The 22,870-nt window shown below is 52.8% G+C and overlaps 1 protein-coding gene across 5 annotated transcripts in view; it reads right to left on the reverse strand.

Moving 5' to 3' along the window:
- LOC125948195 (homeobox protein homothorax) overlaps positions 1-22,870 on the reverse strand; it is a 126,323-nt gene that overhangs the window by 82,958 nt on the left and 20,495 nt on the right. For all 5 annotated transcript variants that reach the window (XM_049674025.1, XM_049674026.1, XM_049674027.1 and 2 more), the window contains exons 3-4: positions 15,974-16,227; positions 7,247-7,388 (exon numbers count right to left, since the gene is read on the reverse strand). In XM_049674025.1, coding sequence (XP_049529982.1) covers positions 7,247-7,388; positions 15,974-16,227 — 396 coding nt within the window. The remainder of the gene's footprint in view (positions 1-7,246; positions 7,389-15,973; positions 16,228-22,870) is intronic.

Raw genomic sequence — 22,870 nt, forward strand, 5'->3', positions numbered from 1 at the left:
AGTGTGCGTGTGTTGCGCTTTTGCGTAGATTTTTTAACGCCCTGTTACAATGTTTCTACACACACACACACGCACACATACGACTGGGACTGTTTTGTTTTTTTTTTATTGCAAAATTATCTCCAGAACCTTTTTCGGTTCGTTAGTGAAGCGTTTGTTTCGTGAGGACGCGAGGATCGTCGTCGTCGTTTGCACATTCCAGACACACCATTCGGAGGGTGGTGCCCAACTCCCAATCCCTACCCCCTCCCGGACGTCCAAAGATCTCGATGTCTCGAGGTCGAGGAAGATGCCAATGAGTTTGGTCATACCAGACCACTGGAAAGAAGCAAAAAAACAGCAACCAACGCATGGTTCTGCGTCTGGTCCCCAGGACTTCTCTGGACTCACGACACACACACACACACAGAACGACCGAAGAAAAACACGATCTGAGCGTGATGATCTGAGAGTGAGCGCGATCGATGCGCGATCATCGTCAATACAAAGGCAGTGCTGCTTCTAGTGCTGCAAAAACACAACAACGCAACGACACACACCAGACTCCAGAGTTCCAAAAACCGACGACGACGTCGTGGCCACAAAGCAGCAAAAAAAAAAGGCCAAAACTAATTCTTTGCCAGCCAGCGAGCCAGCCAGCCAGCCAGGGGCAGGGTCGTCTTTGGCCCAAAACGGAACGCGGCCAAGCGATGAGGGTCTCGTGGAAGAAAAAAAAATCGAAGGGAATGAAAGACAGGAGCACGAGGAGGAGAAGCATCAGGAGGAAAGGTGAAGAGGGCACAGCATGAAAGGGTATGAAAATAATGGAATTCCTAAAAAGACTAACTGGCCCGGGCGCACGAAGACCCGGGGACAACGAAACAACGCAGGAGGAGGAGGACAAGAAGCGAGCGTGCGTGCGTACGTGTGTGTGTGTCACGGGTTCGATCTGGCCACGATTCCACCGCCCTTCCTCCTCTCCACCGCGTGTGTGTCTTTGAGATGAAGAAGAAGAAGCAAAAATTGAAGCAGAACACAAAGAAGAAAGGGTCGCAAAAGCTTCCCCGAAACCCCGAACGGAGCACCGGACCAAAAAAAGGGCCAAAAATGGTTAAGCAGACCCTAAAGCAAGCAGACGACCCCTTCGTCGTACCACCACCACCCGTCGAGACAAACATCAGAGACAAACACCGAGGAGAGGAGAAGACTCTGCCTCCAGGGGGAAAGTGAAAAGAACGAACCTTCCTTCGATCCTCCGAGTGTGTGTGTATGGCCTCCTCTAGGACGCGCGCGCCTAGCGGAGAATGGGGAATCAACTTTCGGCACAATTCTCAAGCAACCGAGACGACGAGCTGGCTGGCTGGCTGCCTGGCCCGGGGTTCTTCCCGTGATCGTCGTCATCCTGGCCCAAGAACCAGCACCACCAACTGCGACCCCTCTCTCTCTTTCTGTGTCATTTGGCTGTTTGCACATGACGTCAAGGGATAGGGGCAGGGCGGGGTTCTGGGACCTCTGGGGAAAAGAAAACAACAAATTGGGACCCCCGGCGTACGGCGTGTGCGCCTCACATTGTGCGAGGGTTGATGATCAAACCGATGCGATGATCGCCCGGACCCCGGGGCCCGGTCTGCTGGAGAAAGGGTCCTAGAAAGAAAGCCAACCTAAGGGAGGGCCCTCCCTCCCCAGGTATAGACATAATCAACCCAAAAATGCCGGGCTACGAAACGTAATACTCTCGGCACAGGCACGGCACGGAGTCGGAGCGATCGTCGCCCTGGAATCCGTAAAAAAGCGGTGGGCAGGCAGGCAGGCGGGGCAGGGGAGGGGGTGGTACACAGAGACCCGGTCTCGGCATAGAAAAGGGTGAAAAAGGGTGAGCGGCAGTGATCGGCGCGATCGAGAGCGCATAATGAATAGCGGAGCAAAATTGAAAGTCTCTTCTTCATCTCTTCGTCTCTTCATCTTCTTCTCCGCTTTTGATCACATAATTGCTGTAATGCGAGGGTCCTAAAGGCCCACGATGCCTAGAAGAGGTCCATATTGCTTGCTTATAACCCCTGAGGGGTCCCTATTGAGGGCCTAGAGAGAGAGAGAGAGCGAGTGGATCCCCAGCACAGCACACACACACACACACCGGGCCCACTATCTTCTTCTAATAGAAAGGTGTTGGTGTGTTATGTTTGCAGCATAACTGATCCCATTCTTTCCATTTTCTTTTCCCCTCTCTGTGTTCTCGCTTCACTTCGCATTTGTAGGTTATGTGTTTCCTTTGCGCTGCGCTTCACTTCAGCTTTTCGCTTCCCTTTACGACGCTTGCTGCGCCGCCGCTGGCACGCACAATATATATATGGAGGCCTTGTTGCTACGGGGTGCTCTTTTGTTGCTTTCGAGGTTGTTGTTTGGGTCTCTGATGCTCTGCGTTCCCAGTTTTGTCGGCGTGCAGATGATCCTCATAACACAGGGAACCTGAACCAGCAGCGGATTAACGCAGCCAGCAGCCAGGTCATTCTCGCATCACAATCTGCGCGCGCTGACCGGCGACGGGTCCGTGACCATCGGGTGGACCCTGGAACCGAGCACACAACAGCCAGAGCAGAGAGCAGAGAGCAACAGCATTGGCCCCTTTTGCGCGAAAGGTGCTGAAGGCTTCTCGCGAAATGTTCTAAAAATATAAATATATCTCTTCATCATCATTCGCGCCGTTCCCGAAGACACGCAGCAGCAGAAGCGGAGGGGTGCGAAGCCCCTCCAACCCCCCCTCGCCCCCTTGGGATGCGAAATGGGATCCGTTTAATATGTGGAAATGATATTTCCTTCTCGCAGGCACCAACAGCAGCACCACCACCAGAGGGGAAGCTGCAACTGAAGGGAGGAAGAGCCCCGGCCACCGTCGTCGTCGTGTCTGTTTTGTTACGAAATTGAATTTTGTCTTTCGTTCCCTTTTGCCGGTCAGCTTCGCCCTGGATGCTGTGGCCAGCAGCGTAGCATCAGGCACCAGGAACTTGATGCATCCAAGTGTGGCCTCTGCGAAGACGTATCTGCGGACCATTCGGACCCGGATTTCTCTTCCTGGGGTGCAACTTGGCATTTCAACGAACAAAACACACACACACCACACACTAGGGGCCACTGCCAGCGGTTTGTATTGACCGGATTGAATTCGATCATTCTGTTCGATCATTAATACCGAAAGTTCGCCAAAAACTCGGTGTGTGTGTGTGTTTTCGATGTGTTTCATTTTCTAAAAATCAGCAAAGACGTAAGCGGGATATCCTGCTGTCCAGTTTGTGTGGATCCGCACCACGCACCACGGTCTTTGGGGTCTTTCTCGTTGTGGCGACAAAAAAAAAACCGTCGGACAACAAACCTGCTACAGCCTTACCGAGACCTTAACGCGCGGGGTGGTACCCCTGTCGTCTTTGGAGTCCCAAGACTCTGATGCTGCTAACAAGCAACACAGCAACACAAAGCGACAAAGAACACTCGTCGTTGTCGTCGTCGTCGAAAGGACACAACGGCCACAACAACAACAACGGCGAGAAGGTTAAAAGAAAGATCTCGATGCCGGGACACCAAAAAGGCACCACGGAACGAAGGCCCGTGCCCGTGGAGAAGGTGAAGGCCTTAAAGAATACGCACACACACACACATGGAACAACGGAACATACAAATCTCCACCAACCGGTAGAAGGAAAAAAAACAACCCAAAAACCGAGTGCGACCAACAAATGGCCAACCAAAGACCGCATGGAAGAAGATCCCAACGCAGGGGAGGACGCAGGACCAGCAGCAGCAGCAGCAGCAGCAGCAGGACGCAGAGCGATCGCTCTCTGCGTTGTAATATCCAGGCCAAGCGGCAGGTCCGCAGGAAGAAGCAGAAGAACGTGAAGCGAAAACGAAGCGTCAGCCTGCCAGCAAGCCAGAGCACAAGAATGCTGCTGAGAGGTCCAAACAGGGAAAGGGGCGCAGCGGGCAGCAGGCAGGAGGAGCAAAGAAAATCAGATTAGTGTCATCTGGAAGAAATTTTATTTTTGGCCGATCTTCCTCTCACTCTCTTGCTCTCTTTCGTACTATACGAGGTCTCTCTCTGTCTCATTCTGGTCCATGGAGGCCTCACAAAAAGGCGGCCGGTTGGTTTGGCCAGCTTTGACCAGACCCGTTGTTCCCTGGGAATGGTGGTAAACCTGATCGGTCCCCGATCCGATCCGATCCGATCGAACACACAAGGTTGAACCGGACCAACCGACACACACACACACACGCATTCATTTTAATGTTTTAGACGACCTCTGCGATCCTCTGCGAACGTCGTTAAGAAACATATTCCTTCCTCCTTCAAAAACGCTCATCATAATAAGAGAACGCGAGAACGGCCATAACCGGGCGCGCGGTTCTTTCGGTCTCCAAGGAAACCAGAAACCAGGCCAGAAAGAAATCAAACTTCCTGCTTCAGCTTCAGCGCTTCAGCCCCAGCGCCTCCTTCGGTTTGCGTGAAAGTCGTTTAAAGTCGTCGACTATCCTCCCATCCAACGAGATCCATCCGTTTCGATCGGTTTTGATGGTCACCCCGCGTGATGGAACAGAACCAACCAACCGACCGACCGACCGTAATGGAACCAATATGCAGATGAGCGACCGACCGACCGGCGGATATCTCCGATAGAATCTTTTGATTGAAAATCGCTCGATCCATGGTCCACATTCCGTTGCTACAGCAACTCGTACCCCCCAAAAAAAAACACCGAGCCTCTGTTGTTGTGGCTGGCGACTTGTTCAAGAACTTGTTCAAGTTTGAAGTTCAGAAGAGAAAGAGATAGAAAGAGAGAGAGGAAAGGGATCATGTGCCGGTACACCTGCCAAGGTCAAGACAAGATGGGTATCGCTGCACTGTGAGGTGTTGGTGCTGCTGCATGCCATGTCATCCTTTTCAAACATCCTGCCAGGGGACGCGACCAGGGGTCTCTCGCTGGTCGATACTGACGAGTCATTGCATCACACCACCAACAAGAACAAGAAGAAGAAGAGGGCCAGGACGCGACAGTTGATCAGCAAAATTTACATTTTCGCCCAGTCACGCGCAACTAGCCAGCCTGCCTGCGTGTGTGTGTGTGTGTGTGTGCTTGCCGGCGCGCCCACCGTTCTTATTCCGCGTGTGACCCACACCGTCTGCCCCGCTCTGCCCTGCTCTGCTTATCTTGATGGTGAACCTGCACTGGACTGGACTGGACTGGACTGGGATGGACGATGACTCCAAAATGGAATGCCAGGAATGGCAAGAAAGTGCGGCGAACGACGACGACGACGATAATGCGTTCATTGTTCCTGTTGCTGTGTTGCTTCTTGCTCACTTCTTTCGGGGATGCTCCCAGGATTGTAGCCCCAAATTATGTGGGACGGACACCCTGGTATACGCCCTCACGATGATCTAATTCCGTCATTAGTAAAAGTATTCCTTGGCCACCACCAAGCAGGCGACGCAAAATACGATGACGTCAAAACACGTCAAACGTCAGACTCCTCTCTGACGCTGAACAACAGCGACAAAAGGGGAGGATTCCTGCTCTCCAGGTGACAGTGACTCAACCTTGGTAGACCAAAACCAAGTGTCCAAGAAGTCCTCATCATCGTTTGCACACCCAGAGGCCCCAGAGGGCGAGTCATTCGTTCCGGGGTTGCATTCATCATCAAACCGGAGAAGCGCAGCGCAGACAATCCGTATCCGCGCGTCGCGTAAAACGCGCTCTCTCGTTCTCTCTCTCTCTCTCTGTCTCTCTCTCTTGGTGCTGTGGCCCCCGCTGGTGGATGCTGTGTGTGCCGTCGAGTGGTGGCCGCCGACCGATAGCACACGCCTTGCCACCTTCTTTTTACAGCCTCTTAAAATGGCCATAAACTTGTCCCACCCCTTCTTCTCCCTCCTCTTCTTCTTCTTCTACTTCCCTTGCCCCGTTTTTCCCGAATGATGTGATGCTTCGCGCACGCTCGCGATCGAGCTCACTCGCTCCGCTTTTATCGCTTCACCGCCACCACCACCACTCCCAAAGGAAAGAAGGAACCGGGAAGGGAGGGCCTTAAGATGTCGATTTGAGGAATGACATAAAGTTGCTGAATGGTCTTGCGTCTCGCCCTCAAACACACTCGAGAGAGGAACGAACGAACGAACGAACGGCGACGTCGAAGTCGCTTCTCGCTTTATACACGGTACGGCACGGCGCTGGTGCTAACGGGGAAGGTGGCCGGACGGTCGGTCTTGGTCTTAGTCTTGGGTCGTTAAAAGTGAGCAGCACACACATTTTAATGACTCTCGGTCGCTCGGTCGTCGTCGTCGTGTGTGAATGAACGCCACCCCTGTGTCGTGTGATGACGACGATGATGATGATGATGATGATCGCCCAGTAGGGATCGGTCTCGCAGCAGCAGCACATCAGTGCACGAGATCTCGAGGAGGATGCTTAGGAGGGTGATTTTTTGGGGAAGGAGAACGGGGACGACCTTGCGCCTTCGCACCATTTCTTCCTCGCCAGCCAGCCAGCCAGCTAGCGCACACAAAAGGGCAACGCAACTATGCGCGATCGCTTCCCCGGCTACGGCACACCCCGGGGCACCCCGTGGCCGTGCAGAACATTCCGCGATCGCGCGCGAGCTCCTTCGTCTCGGTCTCGGTGCGAGAGCGTGACGGCGGCGGCGACGACGACCGAGAATCCAAATGGTGACAGCATGCAACACCAAGAACAGCAGCAGCAGCACCACCAGAAACTCCGCAGTCCGAAAATCGACCACAAAAACAAGGGCCACGGAACGCACAGAACAGCCATCCATATGAGTCTGCTTTGCGAAGCGAAGCGTATCGGATCGGTGCTGATCCGACGACTAGAGCACTACTAGCAGTAAAGAGAGAGAGAAAGAGAGAGAGCACGCAGAGCATCTCGTGCTGTGGTGTGCGAGTTAATTAATCGCTCGACGCTAAACGCAAATAAACCGGGGCGAAACCGGCGACCGCCGAGAACAGCATCCCCGAAGACAGCATGACAGAGCATACCGCATGCCGTATGCTGCGGACGCGCCATCTGGTGGTGGATATTGCGCTCTTAGGGGGCAATAGAAAAGGAGGCCATGAAGAACGTTCCTCCCCGCTGCTGCTGGTTTCCTGGTCGCGATCATCGATCATTATCCCCACCGCACGCTGCGTGATCGACTGTCGTAGCCATCGAGTTGTTGTTGTTGTTGTTGTTTGATTATGAGTGATCGATCGAGTGACTGTTACACGTACCTGTTTGCTGAATACAGCCACATCTTCGCTAAAGGAGTCCGACGAACAAACGTCACCACCGGCGACGCCCGGTTCTCGTGGTGTGCAGGTGGCTAGTTCACACTTTTCGAAGATTAGCGCCAACAGCGGGAACAGAGGGTGACTGGAAAGAGAGAGAGATAGAGAGAGTGAGGAACACGATTGTAATGATTGGCATTAGAACTAATATTCGTTGGTATTGGTGGGGGAGCAACAATCCAACGGGGGGAACACAAAATTAGTGTCCACATTCGGGAGTGCATCGTCGTCGTTGTTCTTCTATATTCCCCGGTTCCCGGGTCCCCGGGACAAATGGGAAAAACTCGGGAAAAATTGTCACGTCACGTCCGCACGCACGCACACGTGTGCATGTGTATCCTTGTGTGTAATGCCAGTTGTAATTTCGTTTGCGCTAATGTCATATTAAAAATGTGCCACGTAATCGACACCACGGGGCCAGCAGCACACGACGACGTTTCGTTTCGTATACGCCATCCGAAGGGCCAGATACCAATCCACCGATAAGACTACCGCCGCGCGCGTGGTGAGTGGATTAATATGCGTCCAGCGTGTGTGAGCGCCACCGTCGTCGTCGTCGTGGCCGCCGCCGCCGGGCATGTGTCATAAAAGCCGTCGAGTAGGGGGATCGAGGGAACACCCGCGCGCACCGAGAGTGAAAGCAATGTGTCATTAGGAGTTTATGCGTTTGACAAATGTTGAATCACGTCCCCACCAGCGCCACCACCACCACCATCATCATTTCCTCCCCCACGGTCCCCGCTACGGATAGTCGGAAGTTTGTTGCCGTGTATGATGCAGTGTGGCGGCTTTGGCCTTGGCTCTGGTGTTACCCCCGGGCTTTCTGGACTCGATATCCGAATTCTAGCTCGCTAGACGACGACGACAACGACGACCTAGCAGTAGCTACAACGCACAAATCACAAGTCATTCCCCTTTTTTCCATCAACCTACGTGCGTGTGTGTGTGAGTGTGTGTGTGTTTACATTCATTTTCGAGGTGTTTTCCATCATTTCTCTTCCGTTGCTTACACACCCGGGCGACGACCGCCATCGTAGTTGGCGTCGTCGTCGTCATCGTCGTTGTTGTTGACTATCAAACAGAGCAACGTTTCCATCTGCGTTCGCAGACAGGCTGGCTGGCGAGTGCTGGAGAAGTCGAACAACAACAACGAAGGGTATAGAGTGTGAGGATAAAAGGGGTTACACTCCTGTAGCGGCCTTATCTTCCTCCATTTATCCCTGTGCGCCCGCACACACGTATTCGATGCACGCACCGTGCTCCTATCTACATATGTAGAGAGATAGAGACAGAGAGACAGAGAGAGAGAGAACTCCAAAACTCACTTCCCGCATTCCAGGTGCGTGCTGGAATGATAATGCTCATGATGCCCTCTACCACCTTTTCCTTTCTTCAGTGTCTTCTTCCACGCATCGAAAAACATCAAACGGAATATCATCTTCATCCTTCACTGCTACCACCACCGTCAGCGAGTGCTGTCCCTTTTGTTGACGTTGTTATAACCCGATCGCGTGCGGTTTCCAAAAGAAAGTCCAAGCAAGACCGAGATTTTTCGCGATAAAACTCAATCAAAAGGCCTAAGTGAGGTGCTAGCAGCAGCAGCGTGCGATACCCCGTTCCTTGTCCCACCGACACCGAAGACGCTCGTTAGGCACTTCAAGAAGACGCCCTTTACTCTGCGTCGAGACGAGAACGAGAAGTTTATGATGGATTTATTTTGTGGAAACGAAGGATTCGATAAACATCTCGGTGACACTCCACGAGACACAAAAGGATTCAGCGGATGATCGCGATGAAAAACTTCTTCAAAAGGTGTTGTCGTCGTCGTCGGTGAGGTGTCTGAGAAGTCAATTGGCACCCGGTGACAACATCAAGTGCCAGTCCACGTGAGTTCAGAAGCCACATTGGGGGGCCTTAAAGCCACAACGCCGTGACTCCCGCTGATTGGTGATTGATCGAAGGAGTGAAGCAGCCTCAGAGACCAACTGCTCAGAGCTCCACTAACCGGTCTCTGTTACCTAGCCTTGAGGGATACCCCTTCGCTGCTGCTGTTGAAGGTTGTGCCATGCAGGTCAACTCGTACCTTCGGTTCGTGTATTGCTGCTGCTGCTGCATGTCGTGGTCCGTCCGTTGATGTCTATATTGCAGCAGCACTAGGGCAGAGAGACACAATCAATTCCAACTGCGACTGCTGCACGTGAGTATGCGCCCCAGGAATGCATATTTTGTGGAGCTGCAGAGGCCTGCAGAGACTTGCAGAGGACTGCTAGAGGCCAAAGAGAAAGACAAAGACACACAGACACACACAGACACAGGGACAGACAAAAGGCAGTACGTCAGCTCTTGCAGCAGCAGCAGCGATGATCGCGGATCGCTTGAGTGGGCAAGAGCGTTGTTATGCGCCGCCGCCTGGTGTGTTGGCGGTGGCTTCTGGAGCGGGAGTAAGACCACGAGTCCAGAGCCAGCCAGCCAGCCAGAGACTTGCTTATACACGTCCCCCCCATTCCGCCTCGTCTGTGTGTTATTAGTGTCCATGTCGAATGTTTAGTAGAGATAAACAGACCGGCGACGGTGACGACCGATCGACGGTCCTATGCAGCACCTTGGATTGCTCAGATTGCAGCGAGCGAAGCCCGGCATACACACGGTTGCAGCCCGGCGCAGCCTGGCGAGAGTAAACAACGTGCGGAGCGGAAAAACGGGAGAAAAACCCACCAACAGAGGCAAATGGTTAACCACCATCAAACCACTTCATCACATTGCAACCAGGAGGGTCTGTTGGTGCTGCTGCTGTATGTTTAGTGCAGCTTAACCACCCTCATTTAGTATACGAAGCAGTAGCAGCAGCAGCCACAGCAGCTAAGGCCATGGTGGCGACCTCAAATGATTTGCCTGCGGCCACCACCACCTTCTTCTCCTTCTTCTTCTTCTTCTTCTCCAGGCCAGACCAGACCAGACGACAAACGGGGAGGCCCCACCGCAACGCCATGGCGACGGCCTCGGCGACGCGACGCCAGCCGTACGTAAATATTTTGATAATGTCACTAAATATTGTACAGCATCCCCCGGCCACAAAATACCCTTCTACCTTCCCTTAAAGGCCCTAGAGATTGTTTATGTAATTGGTGGTGTGTGCGCGCGCCTTCGCGCACCACACCAGGGAGAGAGAGAAAGGAGAGAGTGTGTGTCTGCGCCGCAGTCTCAATGGCCCCAGACCGAATGCTGCTGCTGCACCGGATGAGCTGGCGACCGCGCGATATATATTGTTTGGCGAGCAATCCAGCGTCTAGCGTCGTCCCACGCGGCATAATACGCGGCGGCGCTCGCACGCAGGGCCTCCTGGTGCCTGGCGCGCATTTTGCTAAATATCCAAAAGTGCATTTCCGCCCTCGAAACGCGTCTCAACACCTCTCTCTCTCTCTTGCCGTGGCAACGTACATTTCAAACAAACCATCATCATAGCAGGCGTGATCGCAATCTTGAACAAATCGCAGCAGCCATAGCCGCAGCCACAGCAGCAAAGCGCGACGATCCGTTGCAAACAGTCATTTGCATCCCTTCTCGAGAAGTGCCAGTACAGGAAAAGACTAGAAGAAGGAGGATTGCGGTCAGGCGATTGAAGCGCTGAGAAAATAGTACGCCAACGGCGGCAGCAACAGCAGCCAGTAGGTGGTGTCCAAGGCCTGTTTCGTTCGGGAAAAGTGTTTGGTAAATATACACAGTGCACTCCCCAGCCCCCGGGAGGAGAAGGTTGTATGCGTTGTTGTGGCCGGTCGCCACCTCAACGACCGGCAAACCAGCAGGGCAACACTCTGCAATGTGGAACGGTACAGTTGTTGCTGCTGCTGTTGCTGCTCCTGTGCATCGGATGCAGGTTTTGTTGTTTTACTTCATCTCCACTTCGCCAAGGCAGCTGCTGCTGCAGTGCACTTGAGATCCGCCCGCATCGGGAGTGAATCACATTCTAACGAGCTGCCAAACCGCTCGTCTGCCAGCGCTTCTGTCAAGTGGCCACTAGTCAAGAGGCCAGGCCAGGAGGCTAGGCAAAGCCTCCCTCTACCTACTGACTACCGACCGGAAGTCAAACGAGCGTTGAAACGAACCCCAAACACAACACCCTTCTTCTTGACTACTAGACGCGCGCGCGACAAAACTGAGCAAAACTGTCAACCGTCTGGGAGCGAGCATCTCGACATACCTCCCCCTTTTCTGACAGATCACATCCTAGAGGCCCATGAGAAGAAGGAGAAAGCATAGCAGCAGCGACAGCATTGCGTGGAGCGGTCATTCGGTCGAGGCTCAAGATGACTTGTCGTTCTTTCTTCGACCAAGGCCCCGGGCGGGATCTGTCTCTTACACGGTCTGCAGTACGAGGCCATGTGTGCCTCCCTCCCCCCATTCTACCTCCCTTGACAGCCCCCCCTTGCCGCCTTTGTGCATCGATGCGATCGCGAGATCGTGCGAGCGAAATGCGATGTTTAATGTTGCAAGGAACTGGTGCTGCTGCTTCTGATGCTGCTGGGCGCTGACGAGCACTCGTCGTCGTCGTCGTCGTCGTCATCGTCGTCGTCATCGTCGTCAACGTCATCGCAGATGCAAGACAGAAGAAAACGAGAAGCGCGAGAACCGCAACCGCGCTGTCAAATCCACATATGAAGTATGAATTTTTAATGAAACTCAACTCACATTTTGGCATTTAAATGGTGATGCCGCGTGCGTCTGCGAGTTTAGTGTTGAACTTTGGACCACGCTTTGGATGCGCGCATCGAAGAACCCCGTTAGACGGCATCATCGGCATCGGCGGCGGCTGCATCATCACGTGACGTTCGCGAGCGCTCTGACACCAACCACCACCCCTGGCACCGGAAATGCATGCTACACGCGGGGTGGTGGTGATGGTGGTGTTGGCCAAAAATAAACTCCCGCGCGAAACCGCGACCGAGCGACCTTAAGAGAACGGCGGGACCGGGACGACCGACCGGGATGACGATTAATTCCAGATTATTGCCGCGGGAAACACGCGGAATCCAAGGAGGAGATGATGTTAAACGACGACGACACTAAAAGTCAGCTTAGGAGAGTTTTGCATAAAAAAAAACATGCCCCCCCCCCAAGCCTTTGCTGTTGTACACGATACATCATCAAAATTAAGCTGAGGATCCCCGTTTTTTTCTCTGAATGGAAAGTTGTGTTGTTGTGCAGCAGCAGCAGCAACCTGCTACAAAGCAAACGACACGCCGCGTTGCTGATTAACATGCCTTTTGGATCAACAGAACACCACCATCGTCATGAGTATCATCTGCATCGCGGGACCGTGCATCAATCTTTGCTCTGTTTGCTTCGGTCTGTGTGTGTGTGTGTCTTTAGTAAACGATCGAGCACATGTTTTATGCACCAGGCCGACCAGGCGCGTTCTGCATGCATTGTTGCATAAAATGGAATGTAACGTTGGTGGTGCAAGTGAATCAATAAAAATGCATGCAAATATCAACAAATGCGCTTGCATCGTTAGTGATCCTCACCAGCAGCAGCACGAGCACAATCACAAATCATTAAATATTGCAACATAATATAAACTCCGGGCATAATGCTGTCGTGTAACGCTTCCCCCCCTTTTTATTTTTTTGGGCAGCTTAAGCAAACTTCCGCCAGCACGTGATAGCGAAAGAAGAGGAGGGGGTTCGTTAAGCAAACGAAAGAGGTGGCCAACACTGACGATAGTACCCCCTTCCCCCCCCCCCCCCCTGGAACTCTGCTTGGGACAGGAAATCGTTTTTTTTTTTAATTCTCACTCCAAAGAAGTGAAACGATCGAAGATCGAGTGCAAACAGTGATAAGAGGCAGTGAGGCGTCGATTGTGTGTGTGTGCGGCAGTGGCCAGAGCTGGCTGGAAGAGCCAGCGAATGAAAATCAGTGTTCTCGTGGTTCACCCTTCCCCGCCCGTCCTTCCTCTCGCCTCCTCAATATCAAGTGTTTGTGGCTCTCAAAGCTCTCTCCAATTTGTTTAACACAATCAACACGCCAAACGCACACACCAAGCACACAATCGTCTACATTATGCGCCGTCGTACCAATCCCCCCTCCTTCCATGGTTGTCCTTCTTGCAGCACCCCCGAAACCCATCATTTATCCATCAAATGTTCTAATAGCACGAGCAGCACCAGCAGCACCCTTCTCTCTCTCTCTCTCTCTCTTCATCACGGACGCCATCAATTGCCTAATCGTTTCCGATTCGGTGCTCATGTGTGTGTGTGACTGACTGAATTAAAAGCATACAAATTAAAAGATCACTTCCGCCCCTCGTGACCTACCAACCAACCAACCGTCATCATCGTCATCACCAAACGGGGGTCCGTCATCGCTCTCCACCTACCATTTAATCAATTCCGTGGGACACGAGAGAGTGCGCGAGCACTTCCGGCCTTCCTGGAGCACACACCCTCGAGTCCCGGGTCCCTCTCTCGAGAAGGACATTTGTCCTTCCGAAAAGCTACGGGTTTCAACAAAAAAAATATTGAAGAAAACGACCACAACACACACGCACGCACGGACACTATCCATCAGTATGCGCGCGTGGAGGGAGCCCCCGAAAAAAAAAACGGAACGGAACAAAGGACAAGGTGGTCCGGAATAATGTGTATAATGAACGGCTGGCTTTGCGGTAGCTCAACCAACAACAGTTCCTGCTACTCCTCCTCCACCTCCTTCGCTCGATCGGTCGATCAGATTATGATGTGTGCAGGCACACGCGCTCTAATGGGATAATGATGGGGACCCGGTAAGCGAGAGTCGTCGGCGGCGACGGCGAGTGCAGCCCCCCCGCAAAAAGGGTGGACAAATTGCTGCAGCAACAGCAGCAGGCCCTTTTCTTCCTCACACCCGCAACTACTTATCGGGTCATAATTATCCCTTTGGCACCGTCGTGGTCGTAGTCGTCGTCGTCCCCCCGGGTTCCGAAAAACACCCGAAAATGAATTTAATAATCAATATTATATGCAGCAGCAGCACCGCACCCTTTCGCTTCGGGGCCCATTGTCACACACACACACACCGGAACCGAACTGCGGAACCGACCGAAGAGGGAGGAAGAGATGTGCAAAAAAAAAAAATAAACCGTCAAAGTGATGATCGCGGTCATCGCAGCGACCGACGAACGATGAACGATCACCATGGATACCGGGACAGCAGCAGCAGTAGCAGCAGGACGAGCCGCCAACGAGGCAACCACAGATGCGGTTTGCGTCCACCGTGAAGCGTGAAGTCTCGTGAAGGAGTTGCAGCGAGGAGGTAGATTAACAACAACAACAATAGCAACAACAAAAAAGCGAGCCCCGATCCCAAAAGTGAGACTATAATTAAGCTTAATAGATTGATCACACACAGAGCGCAGCGCTTAACTTTATATATATATGTAGTTCGACGGATCTACCGTCCAGATCCGTCTTGGACCGTAACACCGTGTGAAGGATGTTGAGGTCCGTGGCAGTCCGTGGTGGCGTGGAGTAGGAGGAGGTTATCTCTCATTTAACGTGGGCTATTATTATGAAGTTTTCCGTAATCATCATCATTAGACCGGACAGGTTTTTGGGGATCGTGCGGATTTCGATTTCGTTCCGTTAATTCCGCTTCCACTCTTCCACTCCACTGGAGGCTCTTCGCAGACTCCTCGCAGATCCGCAGATGCGGACATCTCTGCATCAGATGTCCCTCTACTAGAAACTCTCCAGTGGCCCCAGTATTGCATCTGAAATGCCCCAAAAATGAAACAGACAGAGCAAGTTGAAGCAAGTTGGAGTTGGAGTTCGCGAATTGCAAATCCACGGACCCTCCCATCAATCTGTCCCTAAAGGATCTGGTCGTCCACGAGGTTTGTGGTTTTTCGGGGGGGAGCAGCTTGAATTTCTCAATTTAATCTTGGTGGACCGCGTCCACCACAGACACACACACATCGCAAACCTTCTTCTCATAATTATGGTGATCCCGAGGCTGGGGGTCCGCGTTTAAATGTTTGTTTCTGGAGGTCCCCCGGACCGGACGACCAATTTGCAGAATAAAGAGGAAGGAAGGAAGGATCCGATCCGATCTGGAGTGGTGCCAAGGCATCGCAAGGGATCGCGAGGGATGATTTATCGCTTTTTAATGCAGCGCACGATGCAGAGAGCGTGACCGTTTGTTTTTTTCTTTTCCGTTTTTTTTTTGGGGGAGGTGCTGCAAACAGCCCACCATTTGGTCGCGTGTACCCCCGTGTGTGTGAGTGTGTGTTTTATCGGATTGGATCCGATCAGTGGACAAGCTCATTTGGAGTTGACGGTTGACGGGACGGGATCTTGTCAGCCCAAGAGAGCGGCCTCTTCGCCCTTTCAAGGGGTCCCCCCTTGCCTTGTTGTCTTTAACACTTTCACGCGGATTGAATCACGGGTTCGAGTCCAGCGGGACGACGCTGGATGATCGCTTATCTGTGATCGGTCGCGGAAGGAACCGTTTGCTTCTGCCTTTGCTGCTGCTGCTGCTGCTTAACGCCTCAGCGAGGTCAGCGGCATCGCGTCGATCGCTTCCGCAACACATTACACGATTCGCGGGCGGACCGTCGATTAACTTTGAGAGCTTATGAGAGACCGGCGGAAAGACAAAGAGAGGTAGAGCGAGATAGTAATGATGAGGAACACTTACCCGTAGATAGCTTCTTTATCACGCTTGTGTATGTCGGGCTGCACTGCGCCCATGTGACTGGAGGCCGGTGAAACATGACTAGAGGTTCCGTGATAACCGTGCATGCCGACCGAGGCGGCGGCGGCCGCATGGTTAAGGTGCGGGGAGTGGTGTGGTGGCAGGCCGGACAGCGCGGGAGGTCTATGTCCGGCATGTGGGTCATACATCCCTGCCGCACTCGCATCCATTCCGTAGCCGTGCAGCCCATCCTCGTACTGTAGAGTGAGAGAGACAAAAAGAGAGAGTGAGTTATGGTGAGAAAGGAATGAAAGAAATGGAATGAGATAGGATTAAGTCCGAAGATCCATCATGGCCGACGTGATCGTCGTCTTGCGCTGGCACTGGCGCTGATTCATTTGCACGACGCCGAAGGTCGAAAGGTTCCATCGACCATTCCATGGACCAAAGAGTACAGAGACCAGAGCGTGTGTCCATGGCGACGACCACGACGACCACGACGACTGCGATGGCGACGCGAACGTGTACTTGGAGCGCGTGCACACAGACACACGTACACACACGCACGCACTCGCGCGTTCCCTTTTTAAATCTCGACCGCACGGAGAAGTCATTATCATCACACCTCACCCCGCCTCCCCGTTCTCTGTACCCGCATGGGGATGGCCTTTAAGGGACCATAAACCTCGCCCCCCCTCCATCGTCGTTTGTGAGACGAGACGAGAATTCATCTTCGAAGTCTTCGAACGGCTTAGAATGATGATTATATGAACACCACGAGATCCCCATCCCAGGAGGATCTCACAATGATGATGATGATGATGATGATGATGATGATGGAGTGGATAATGTAATACCCTGGTGCTGACCGGCGGGCGGCGAGGGATTTTACTCAATTTGTGACCCGTTTCCTTGAGTCTGTTGTGTGTGTATGTGTGTGGTCAATCGTGGTGGTCGTGGTCATGGCCTAGGATCGAAAGATGGCCTCTCTTTCGCTCGGTCTGTGGCCAACCATGGAATGGCCCATCATTATCGGCATCCCCAGCATGCCAGTAATTCCCGAAAATGGTTCCCCCCCTTCCTGGTGTGTTGTATGATGGATTCCTGTTGTCTGCCAAGAGCTTTATGCGAATCAATCGGATCCAATCCGCTTCGCTTCCACCTCACCTCCCTATGATTCCGTCCGTCCGTCCGTCCTATGCTGAATTAATATGTATGAGCCGCTTTTCACTTATTGCTACACATCATCGTCGTCGGTTCGGGTGGAAAACCTTCCTTCGTTCGTACGTTCGTTCGTTCGTTTGTGGTAGAGATTGTCTCAACTCTACGCCACGGAGGACGTGTGCAAAGTGTGGCCCTCCTGTGGTGAACTTGCTTACGCGCGGTTTGGATGACAATGAAGAGTGTGTGTACAAGAAGAGATGCCAGATGAAGGGGCCAAGGGGCAAGGATTTAAATTTGTCCCGGTGGAACGTGCGTGGATTTGACAATTCGACGACGAAGCAAACGCCCGGGGGATACCCCAAGGGGGGTGTGCCCGCGAATCTCGTGAAAATTGTCTTTCGCCCCACGACGACTCTCAGCTGGCTGGCCGGAGCGCGGAAATTGCTTTTCCGATTTGCCAATGTGTGTGTGTGTGTGTGTGCGTGTGCAGCATCAGCAGACGCTGGCGAGTGCCATACCAAGGACAACGACGTGAAGGAGGACGAGGAGCAGGAGGTGAAACCATAATTGAAAAACATTCATTTTATGGCTTTTCGCTGCCAGCCAGCCAGCCACCCTTTTCTGCCTCGGCAGCACCACCGTCCGGCGAACACTCCCGCCGGTCCTATCGCGTTGGCATCATCATTGGCGAGGTGAATGTTAAGGGGCCAGAGAAAATGGAAAATCGTAGAACGGTGCGCCAGCAATTCTCCATTTTATCTTTATGCCCTCCCTCCGTGTGTGTGTGTGTGTGTGTTGAAGGAAGAAAAGGAATGCCACAGACACACACAGACACACCGGCACACACACGGAACACACAAGGGAAACATCAAAATCTCAGTAGCTCGGCTACGAACCGCGACCTGGAAAAGGACTCCCTCAGGAGGCCATGCATGGACCACTGCCAGAGGGCCAACCAACCAACCAACCATCACAACCCCTTTGCGCAACAAAGAAGTACGGGGGGAGGGGGGGGTAAACGAAGTGCACGTGGAACACGCGGCGGAACGCTGAGATGCGCATCCGGAAAGATATTTTTTTCCCCGTTCTCCTCGTCGTCGTCGTCGTCGTCGTCGCCATCCTTTTGTTGCGCGCAGCTCAACAACAAAACAACAAAACAATTCCTTCACACGCGGCTGCACATGGCATGTGTGTGTGTGTATGTGTTCGTTTAGGGATCGCAGAAGGCCTGGTGCACGGATAGAACACGACCAACCATCGTTCAGCAGCAGCAGCAGCAGCGGCATCCTTTCGCTTCTCTTCCTTTTTTGATTCGACGAGCACACACACAGGGGCCGGATGCTACCCAAATCGTGTTTTCCGGTGCCCCGGGAAGGGAGTGTGTGCCCTCTGCTTCGGTGAGCCGGAAAAACGGGGCCAATCGAAATCGCTCGAGTAGGAAGAAAGGGGTTTCTCAAGGACCTGCTGCTGCTGTTGCTCAAGACGACGATGTAGAACGGAACGAGATGCATCCGGTATTAGTCCCTTCTGTGCACGACGACGACGCTCTTTACTCCGATAAACACGCTTCGGATTGGTCCGGATCCGTTGCTGTTGCTGTTGCTGCTGTTGCTGCTGGTGGATGCGATAAGCAGCCAACCACCATCCGGCCCATCCTGGCATCCCTCCTCTCTCTCTCTCTCTCTCCACCAAAATATAACGATCGGCAATTTGTCATCGAGCCGATGATAATGATTGTGACTTATCTCGTAATTACCAGGGATCGCGGTTTGACATTTTGAGGCAGATGCCGTGCTGCCGCGAAGAAGAAGACGACGACGCGAAACCGAAACGTAAACAAATCGTTAAAATGTCAAATGCCTGAAACGTCAATAACTCACCGCTCACTACGAGCAGCAGCAGCAGCAGCTCACTAGTGATGGAGGCGCTGATGCTGGACAACAGCGCGTGCGATCGCCCGAGACTCCAAGTCAGCGGCCACAATCATGTGTACGGACAGCATTTGAAAATCGAAAGCAAAAACCTTTGGTTACAAAATCGGTCACAGGCTAACCACCATATCTTGTGCGTTGTAGGCCACCTTCTCACGCCTTTCTCACGCCAGCCACAGGACCAGGACTGTCGTAATCCCAACAAAAAAAAAAACAGACACATTCCGATGCAGCAACCGTTGTGTTGTTTCCCAAATGTTTCACATTCGTAGTCAGCCGCCCGGATCCATCCATCCGATCCGATCGGTCCCTGCATAGTAGGGATATGCCATTAGGTTTATGCAAAACTCCCCGGAGGAGGAAGAGGAGGAGGATCATCTAAGAAAACCTCCTCGGGAGCAGCTCCGGCGAGGCGCACTTCCCAGAATTCCCGAGGTTTTCGGCTGTGGCCGCGAAAAATATTATTTACCAAAATGTGTGTGTCTCGAGAGAGGACCAAGAAGAGGGCTGCGTCCCCGTCTCACGGTCGTCTTCACCCGGTCCGGTCCGTCATCCCATTAGCCCAACCGAACCGGAGAGAGAAGATATTTTCGGTCCGCGGGATTTCGGTACGATGATTGATTATGTTTCGGGACGGATTTTGACACCCCAGGGGCCCCGGTACGCCGTGGCGGTGTACCCCTAGTACTACTACGCGACGCGTCCTCCGTCCTTCTGCTGTGTAGTGATATACTCGGGGACGGCAGCAGGGACAGTGATGTAATGGGAGAGGAACACGAAACGTGAGACCCGAAACAACGCGTAGACGACGACAACGACGACGACCATGGCCACGACCGACTACGACCAAAAGTCCATGACAAGATGCAGGAGAGAAGATATTGAATTCGGTTTGGTAGCCACCACGGGTACCTCCGGTGCAGTATGTTTCGCGTCCTCCGTATCTCGCACTTTGCCGTGACCGACGTCGGTTCTCGTCCTCGTCGTCGTCGTCGTCGTTGTCATCATCAAGAGGGTGTCGTACACCACCACCACCACCAGCACCACTTCTGCCGCCACCATCACCACCATTTTTGGGAAGGGAAACATGTGCAAGAATTCTTGCACTGCAGCGAGATAATCATCCAACTCGCTCATCCAACCATCGCCGGGGACCCCGCGCCCCTTGGGGCCTTGGGCGAGGATTCTTGGCGAGATATGTATCTGGTAAAGATCATCAGAGAGACAGTCGCGTTCGAGCGAGGGGACTGTAGACGCGGGGGAACCTGATCAACGAATGTTACTTGACACTCTGCTGCTGCTGTTGCTGCTTGCTGTTGCTGCAGTACATCTTTCTCCCTCTCTCCCTCTCTCTGGGTCTGTGTCGGACGGGGACGACGACTGCCTGGGTGCTGGGCGCGCTATTTCGGGTGTCTCACGGGTGAGAGTAAGTCATTTTTCAAACTGCTTAAAACGCCAGGGAACACCCAGCCACGTCGAACGCATCGCCTCGCATCGCCCATCGCGTCGTCTCCCACATGCCGCCATCGTGGTCGGAAGGCCGGATACAAGACAACGACGACGTCGAAGACAGAGAGACAAAGAGAGCGCGCGGGAGGTGACATCACGCCGTGGCTGGTGTGTACGGTAAATCTCATGTTCCTCCTCATTTGTAAGGGGGAAGGGAGGAAAACACACACACAAACACACACACAACATAACTAATTCCGTATCTCGCTTGGTTCTCGAGTTCCATACACACACGCTCTACAAGGTTTGCTGTTGCTGCAGACCAATCGGATGCAGAAAAGGGGTCCGGGAGTGTGTTTTCGCCAAATGGAATGACCCCCCACCCGATGGGCTGGCGAAGGAAGATAAGAGAGGAATGGTTGTGGTGGTGGTTTGTTTTGTACAACTCGTTCCCAACAGCGAGGAGTAAAAGCTCTCCCGGAGCACGAAAAAGGGGTCGAAGTTTGCTCAGGAAAAACCACCCCCCAACCCCCACAACCACCCGAAAAACCGGACGCAGGGATCGTCCTCGACCGCTGGACCGCTTACCGTTGTCGTCGTTGTTGTTGGTGTGTTGTTGTGTTGCTACGAAGAAAGGGTTCCCCTCCGTCGCCTGTGGCTGACAGTAAATAGCCAAGTAATTGATATTAATACAAACCCACCCTCCTCCTCCCTTGATTCCACCAACATTTCCACCAAACGCGCTGCTGGCGACCTTCTTCCTTCTTTGAACGCGCTGATGACCTGAAGTCATCAACGACGGATCAACGTCCGACGACCGTGCAGCAGCAGCAGCACCGCATCAGATAAAGTAATCTGTCCTCCCTTCCCCAATCCCCTACTACCCCTCTTCGGGTGGTGGTTGTGGTGGATTGTTGTTGTATGCCTTTTCCTTGAATCGTGATTTTCGCCTCGCCATCGAAGTGACCGACCATCGAACGAGAGCGAGAAGGAGGGTGCGAAGAGAGGAAAAATCATTTCCATGGTTTGTATCAATTAGGGATGTTTGTTGCCCCACACGCACACGCACACGCACATTGAACACCCCAAACCCAGACGACTGGCGACGGCGAAGGCGACGGCGAAGGCGACGGCGACGACCATTTGCATAAAATTAGGCGAACTGTTCGCTCTCTTTCTCGCTCTCTGATGCCGTGTCCTTAATCTTAAAAGGCCAATTGATATGGGGGATGGTGGAGTGAGGGAGGGATGGTGTCCCTTACCCGCAGAACATATTCAATTCCCTCGTTCCCCCCCCTTCCTCTCTCTCGCGGCGGCATCGGCGCTCCATTAACACGCCGTATCGCCGAACGCAGTGACAACGACATATAAGCGGGACGCTTGCGGCGCTAGAGAGTAGTAGGCCTGGGGACTACAACCACTATTCTCTAGTAAGAGCGGGGGTAGATGGGTTTTCCTTTTCGGCCCAAAAAAAAAAACAACAAAACCCTCCGATTAGGACCAAAAACTCGAGAGAGAACGAGAAGTTTTCCAATTTTCAACCAATCAACCAGCACATCCGAATGGCCAATTATGGTCACACTCGAGAGACTCGCCGCCGCCGCCGGTGCTGCTTCTTCTACTTCTAGTGCGCGCTCGTGCAGCATTATCAAGGACTACCGATCTAGTAGGTGATGGTGATGGTTGCCACATCGAAGATGCCGTTTTGCTTCCTTCCTTTTCGTGTATTTTTTCTCTCGCTCTTGTTCTCCTCTTCTTCCAGGTCTACCTCTCAACTTAAGTATCACCTCAAGGCCTACTTATGCGGTGATTTTCGGTGTATCCTAGACCACTCCACACACTACAGTCGAGAAGTCGACTGGGGAGGGTTGATGGGGCTAGGGGGATTGAGTTGTTTTTCCAAAGCCCACTCACTGGAGAGAAAGAGAGAGGAACTAGGACCAACTGTTATGTTATGGCGCAACAATCTCCCCAGCAAAGCCAGAAAGAAAAGGAAAAACAAATCTTCAAACCTTCCCCAGGGCCTGAAGTGGTCCAGAAACCTTCCTCGATGGACACTTAGCAACCCATTTGTGGGGCACATCTTTGGGGACCACGACTGCCACGGGGCGATAGAGAGAGAGGATACGCGCGTAGGATTCTTCTCCAGTTTTTTTCTTCTTCGAGTCGAGTCGAGATCAAGATCTTCATCGGAATGCTTCTTGCGAAGGAGGGGGTTTCAATATCGATTATGGTAAAAGGCGAGAGTACCTCTTGTCCGAGGGGATGGTCCGTGTTTGAAGTGAGGCCCCTACAACAGCCACATACAGAGACGGAGGACAAATTGATTTACCAAAAAGCAAACCTCTGCCACGAC

This window comes from Anopheles darlingi, chromosome 2 (genome assembly GCF_943734745.1).
Source record: "Anopheles darlingi chromosome 2, idAnoDarlMG_H_01, whole genome shotgun sequence".
Classification (NCBI taxonomy): Eukaryota; Metazoa; Arthropoda; class Insecta; order Diptera; family Culicidae; genus Anopheles; species Anopheles darlingi.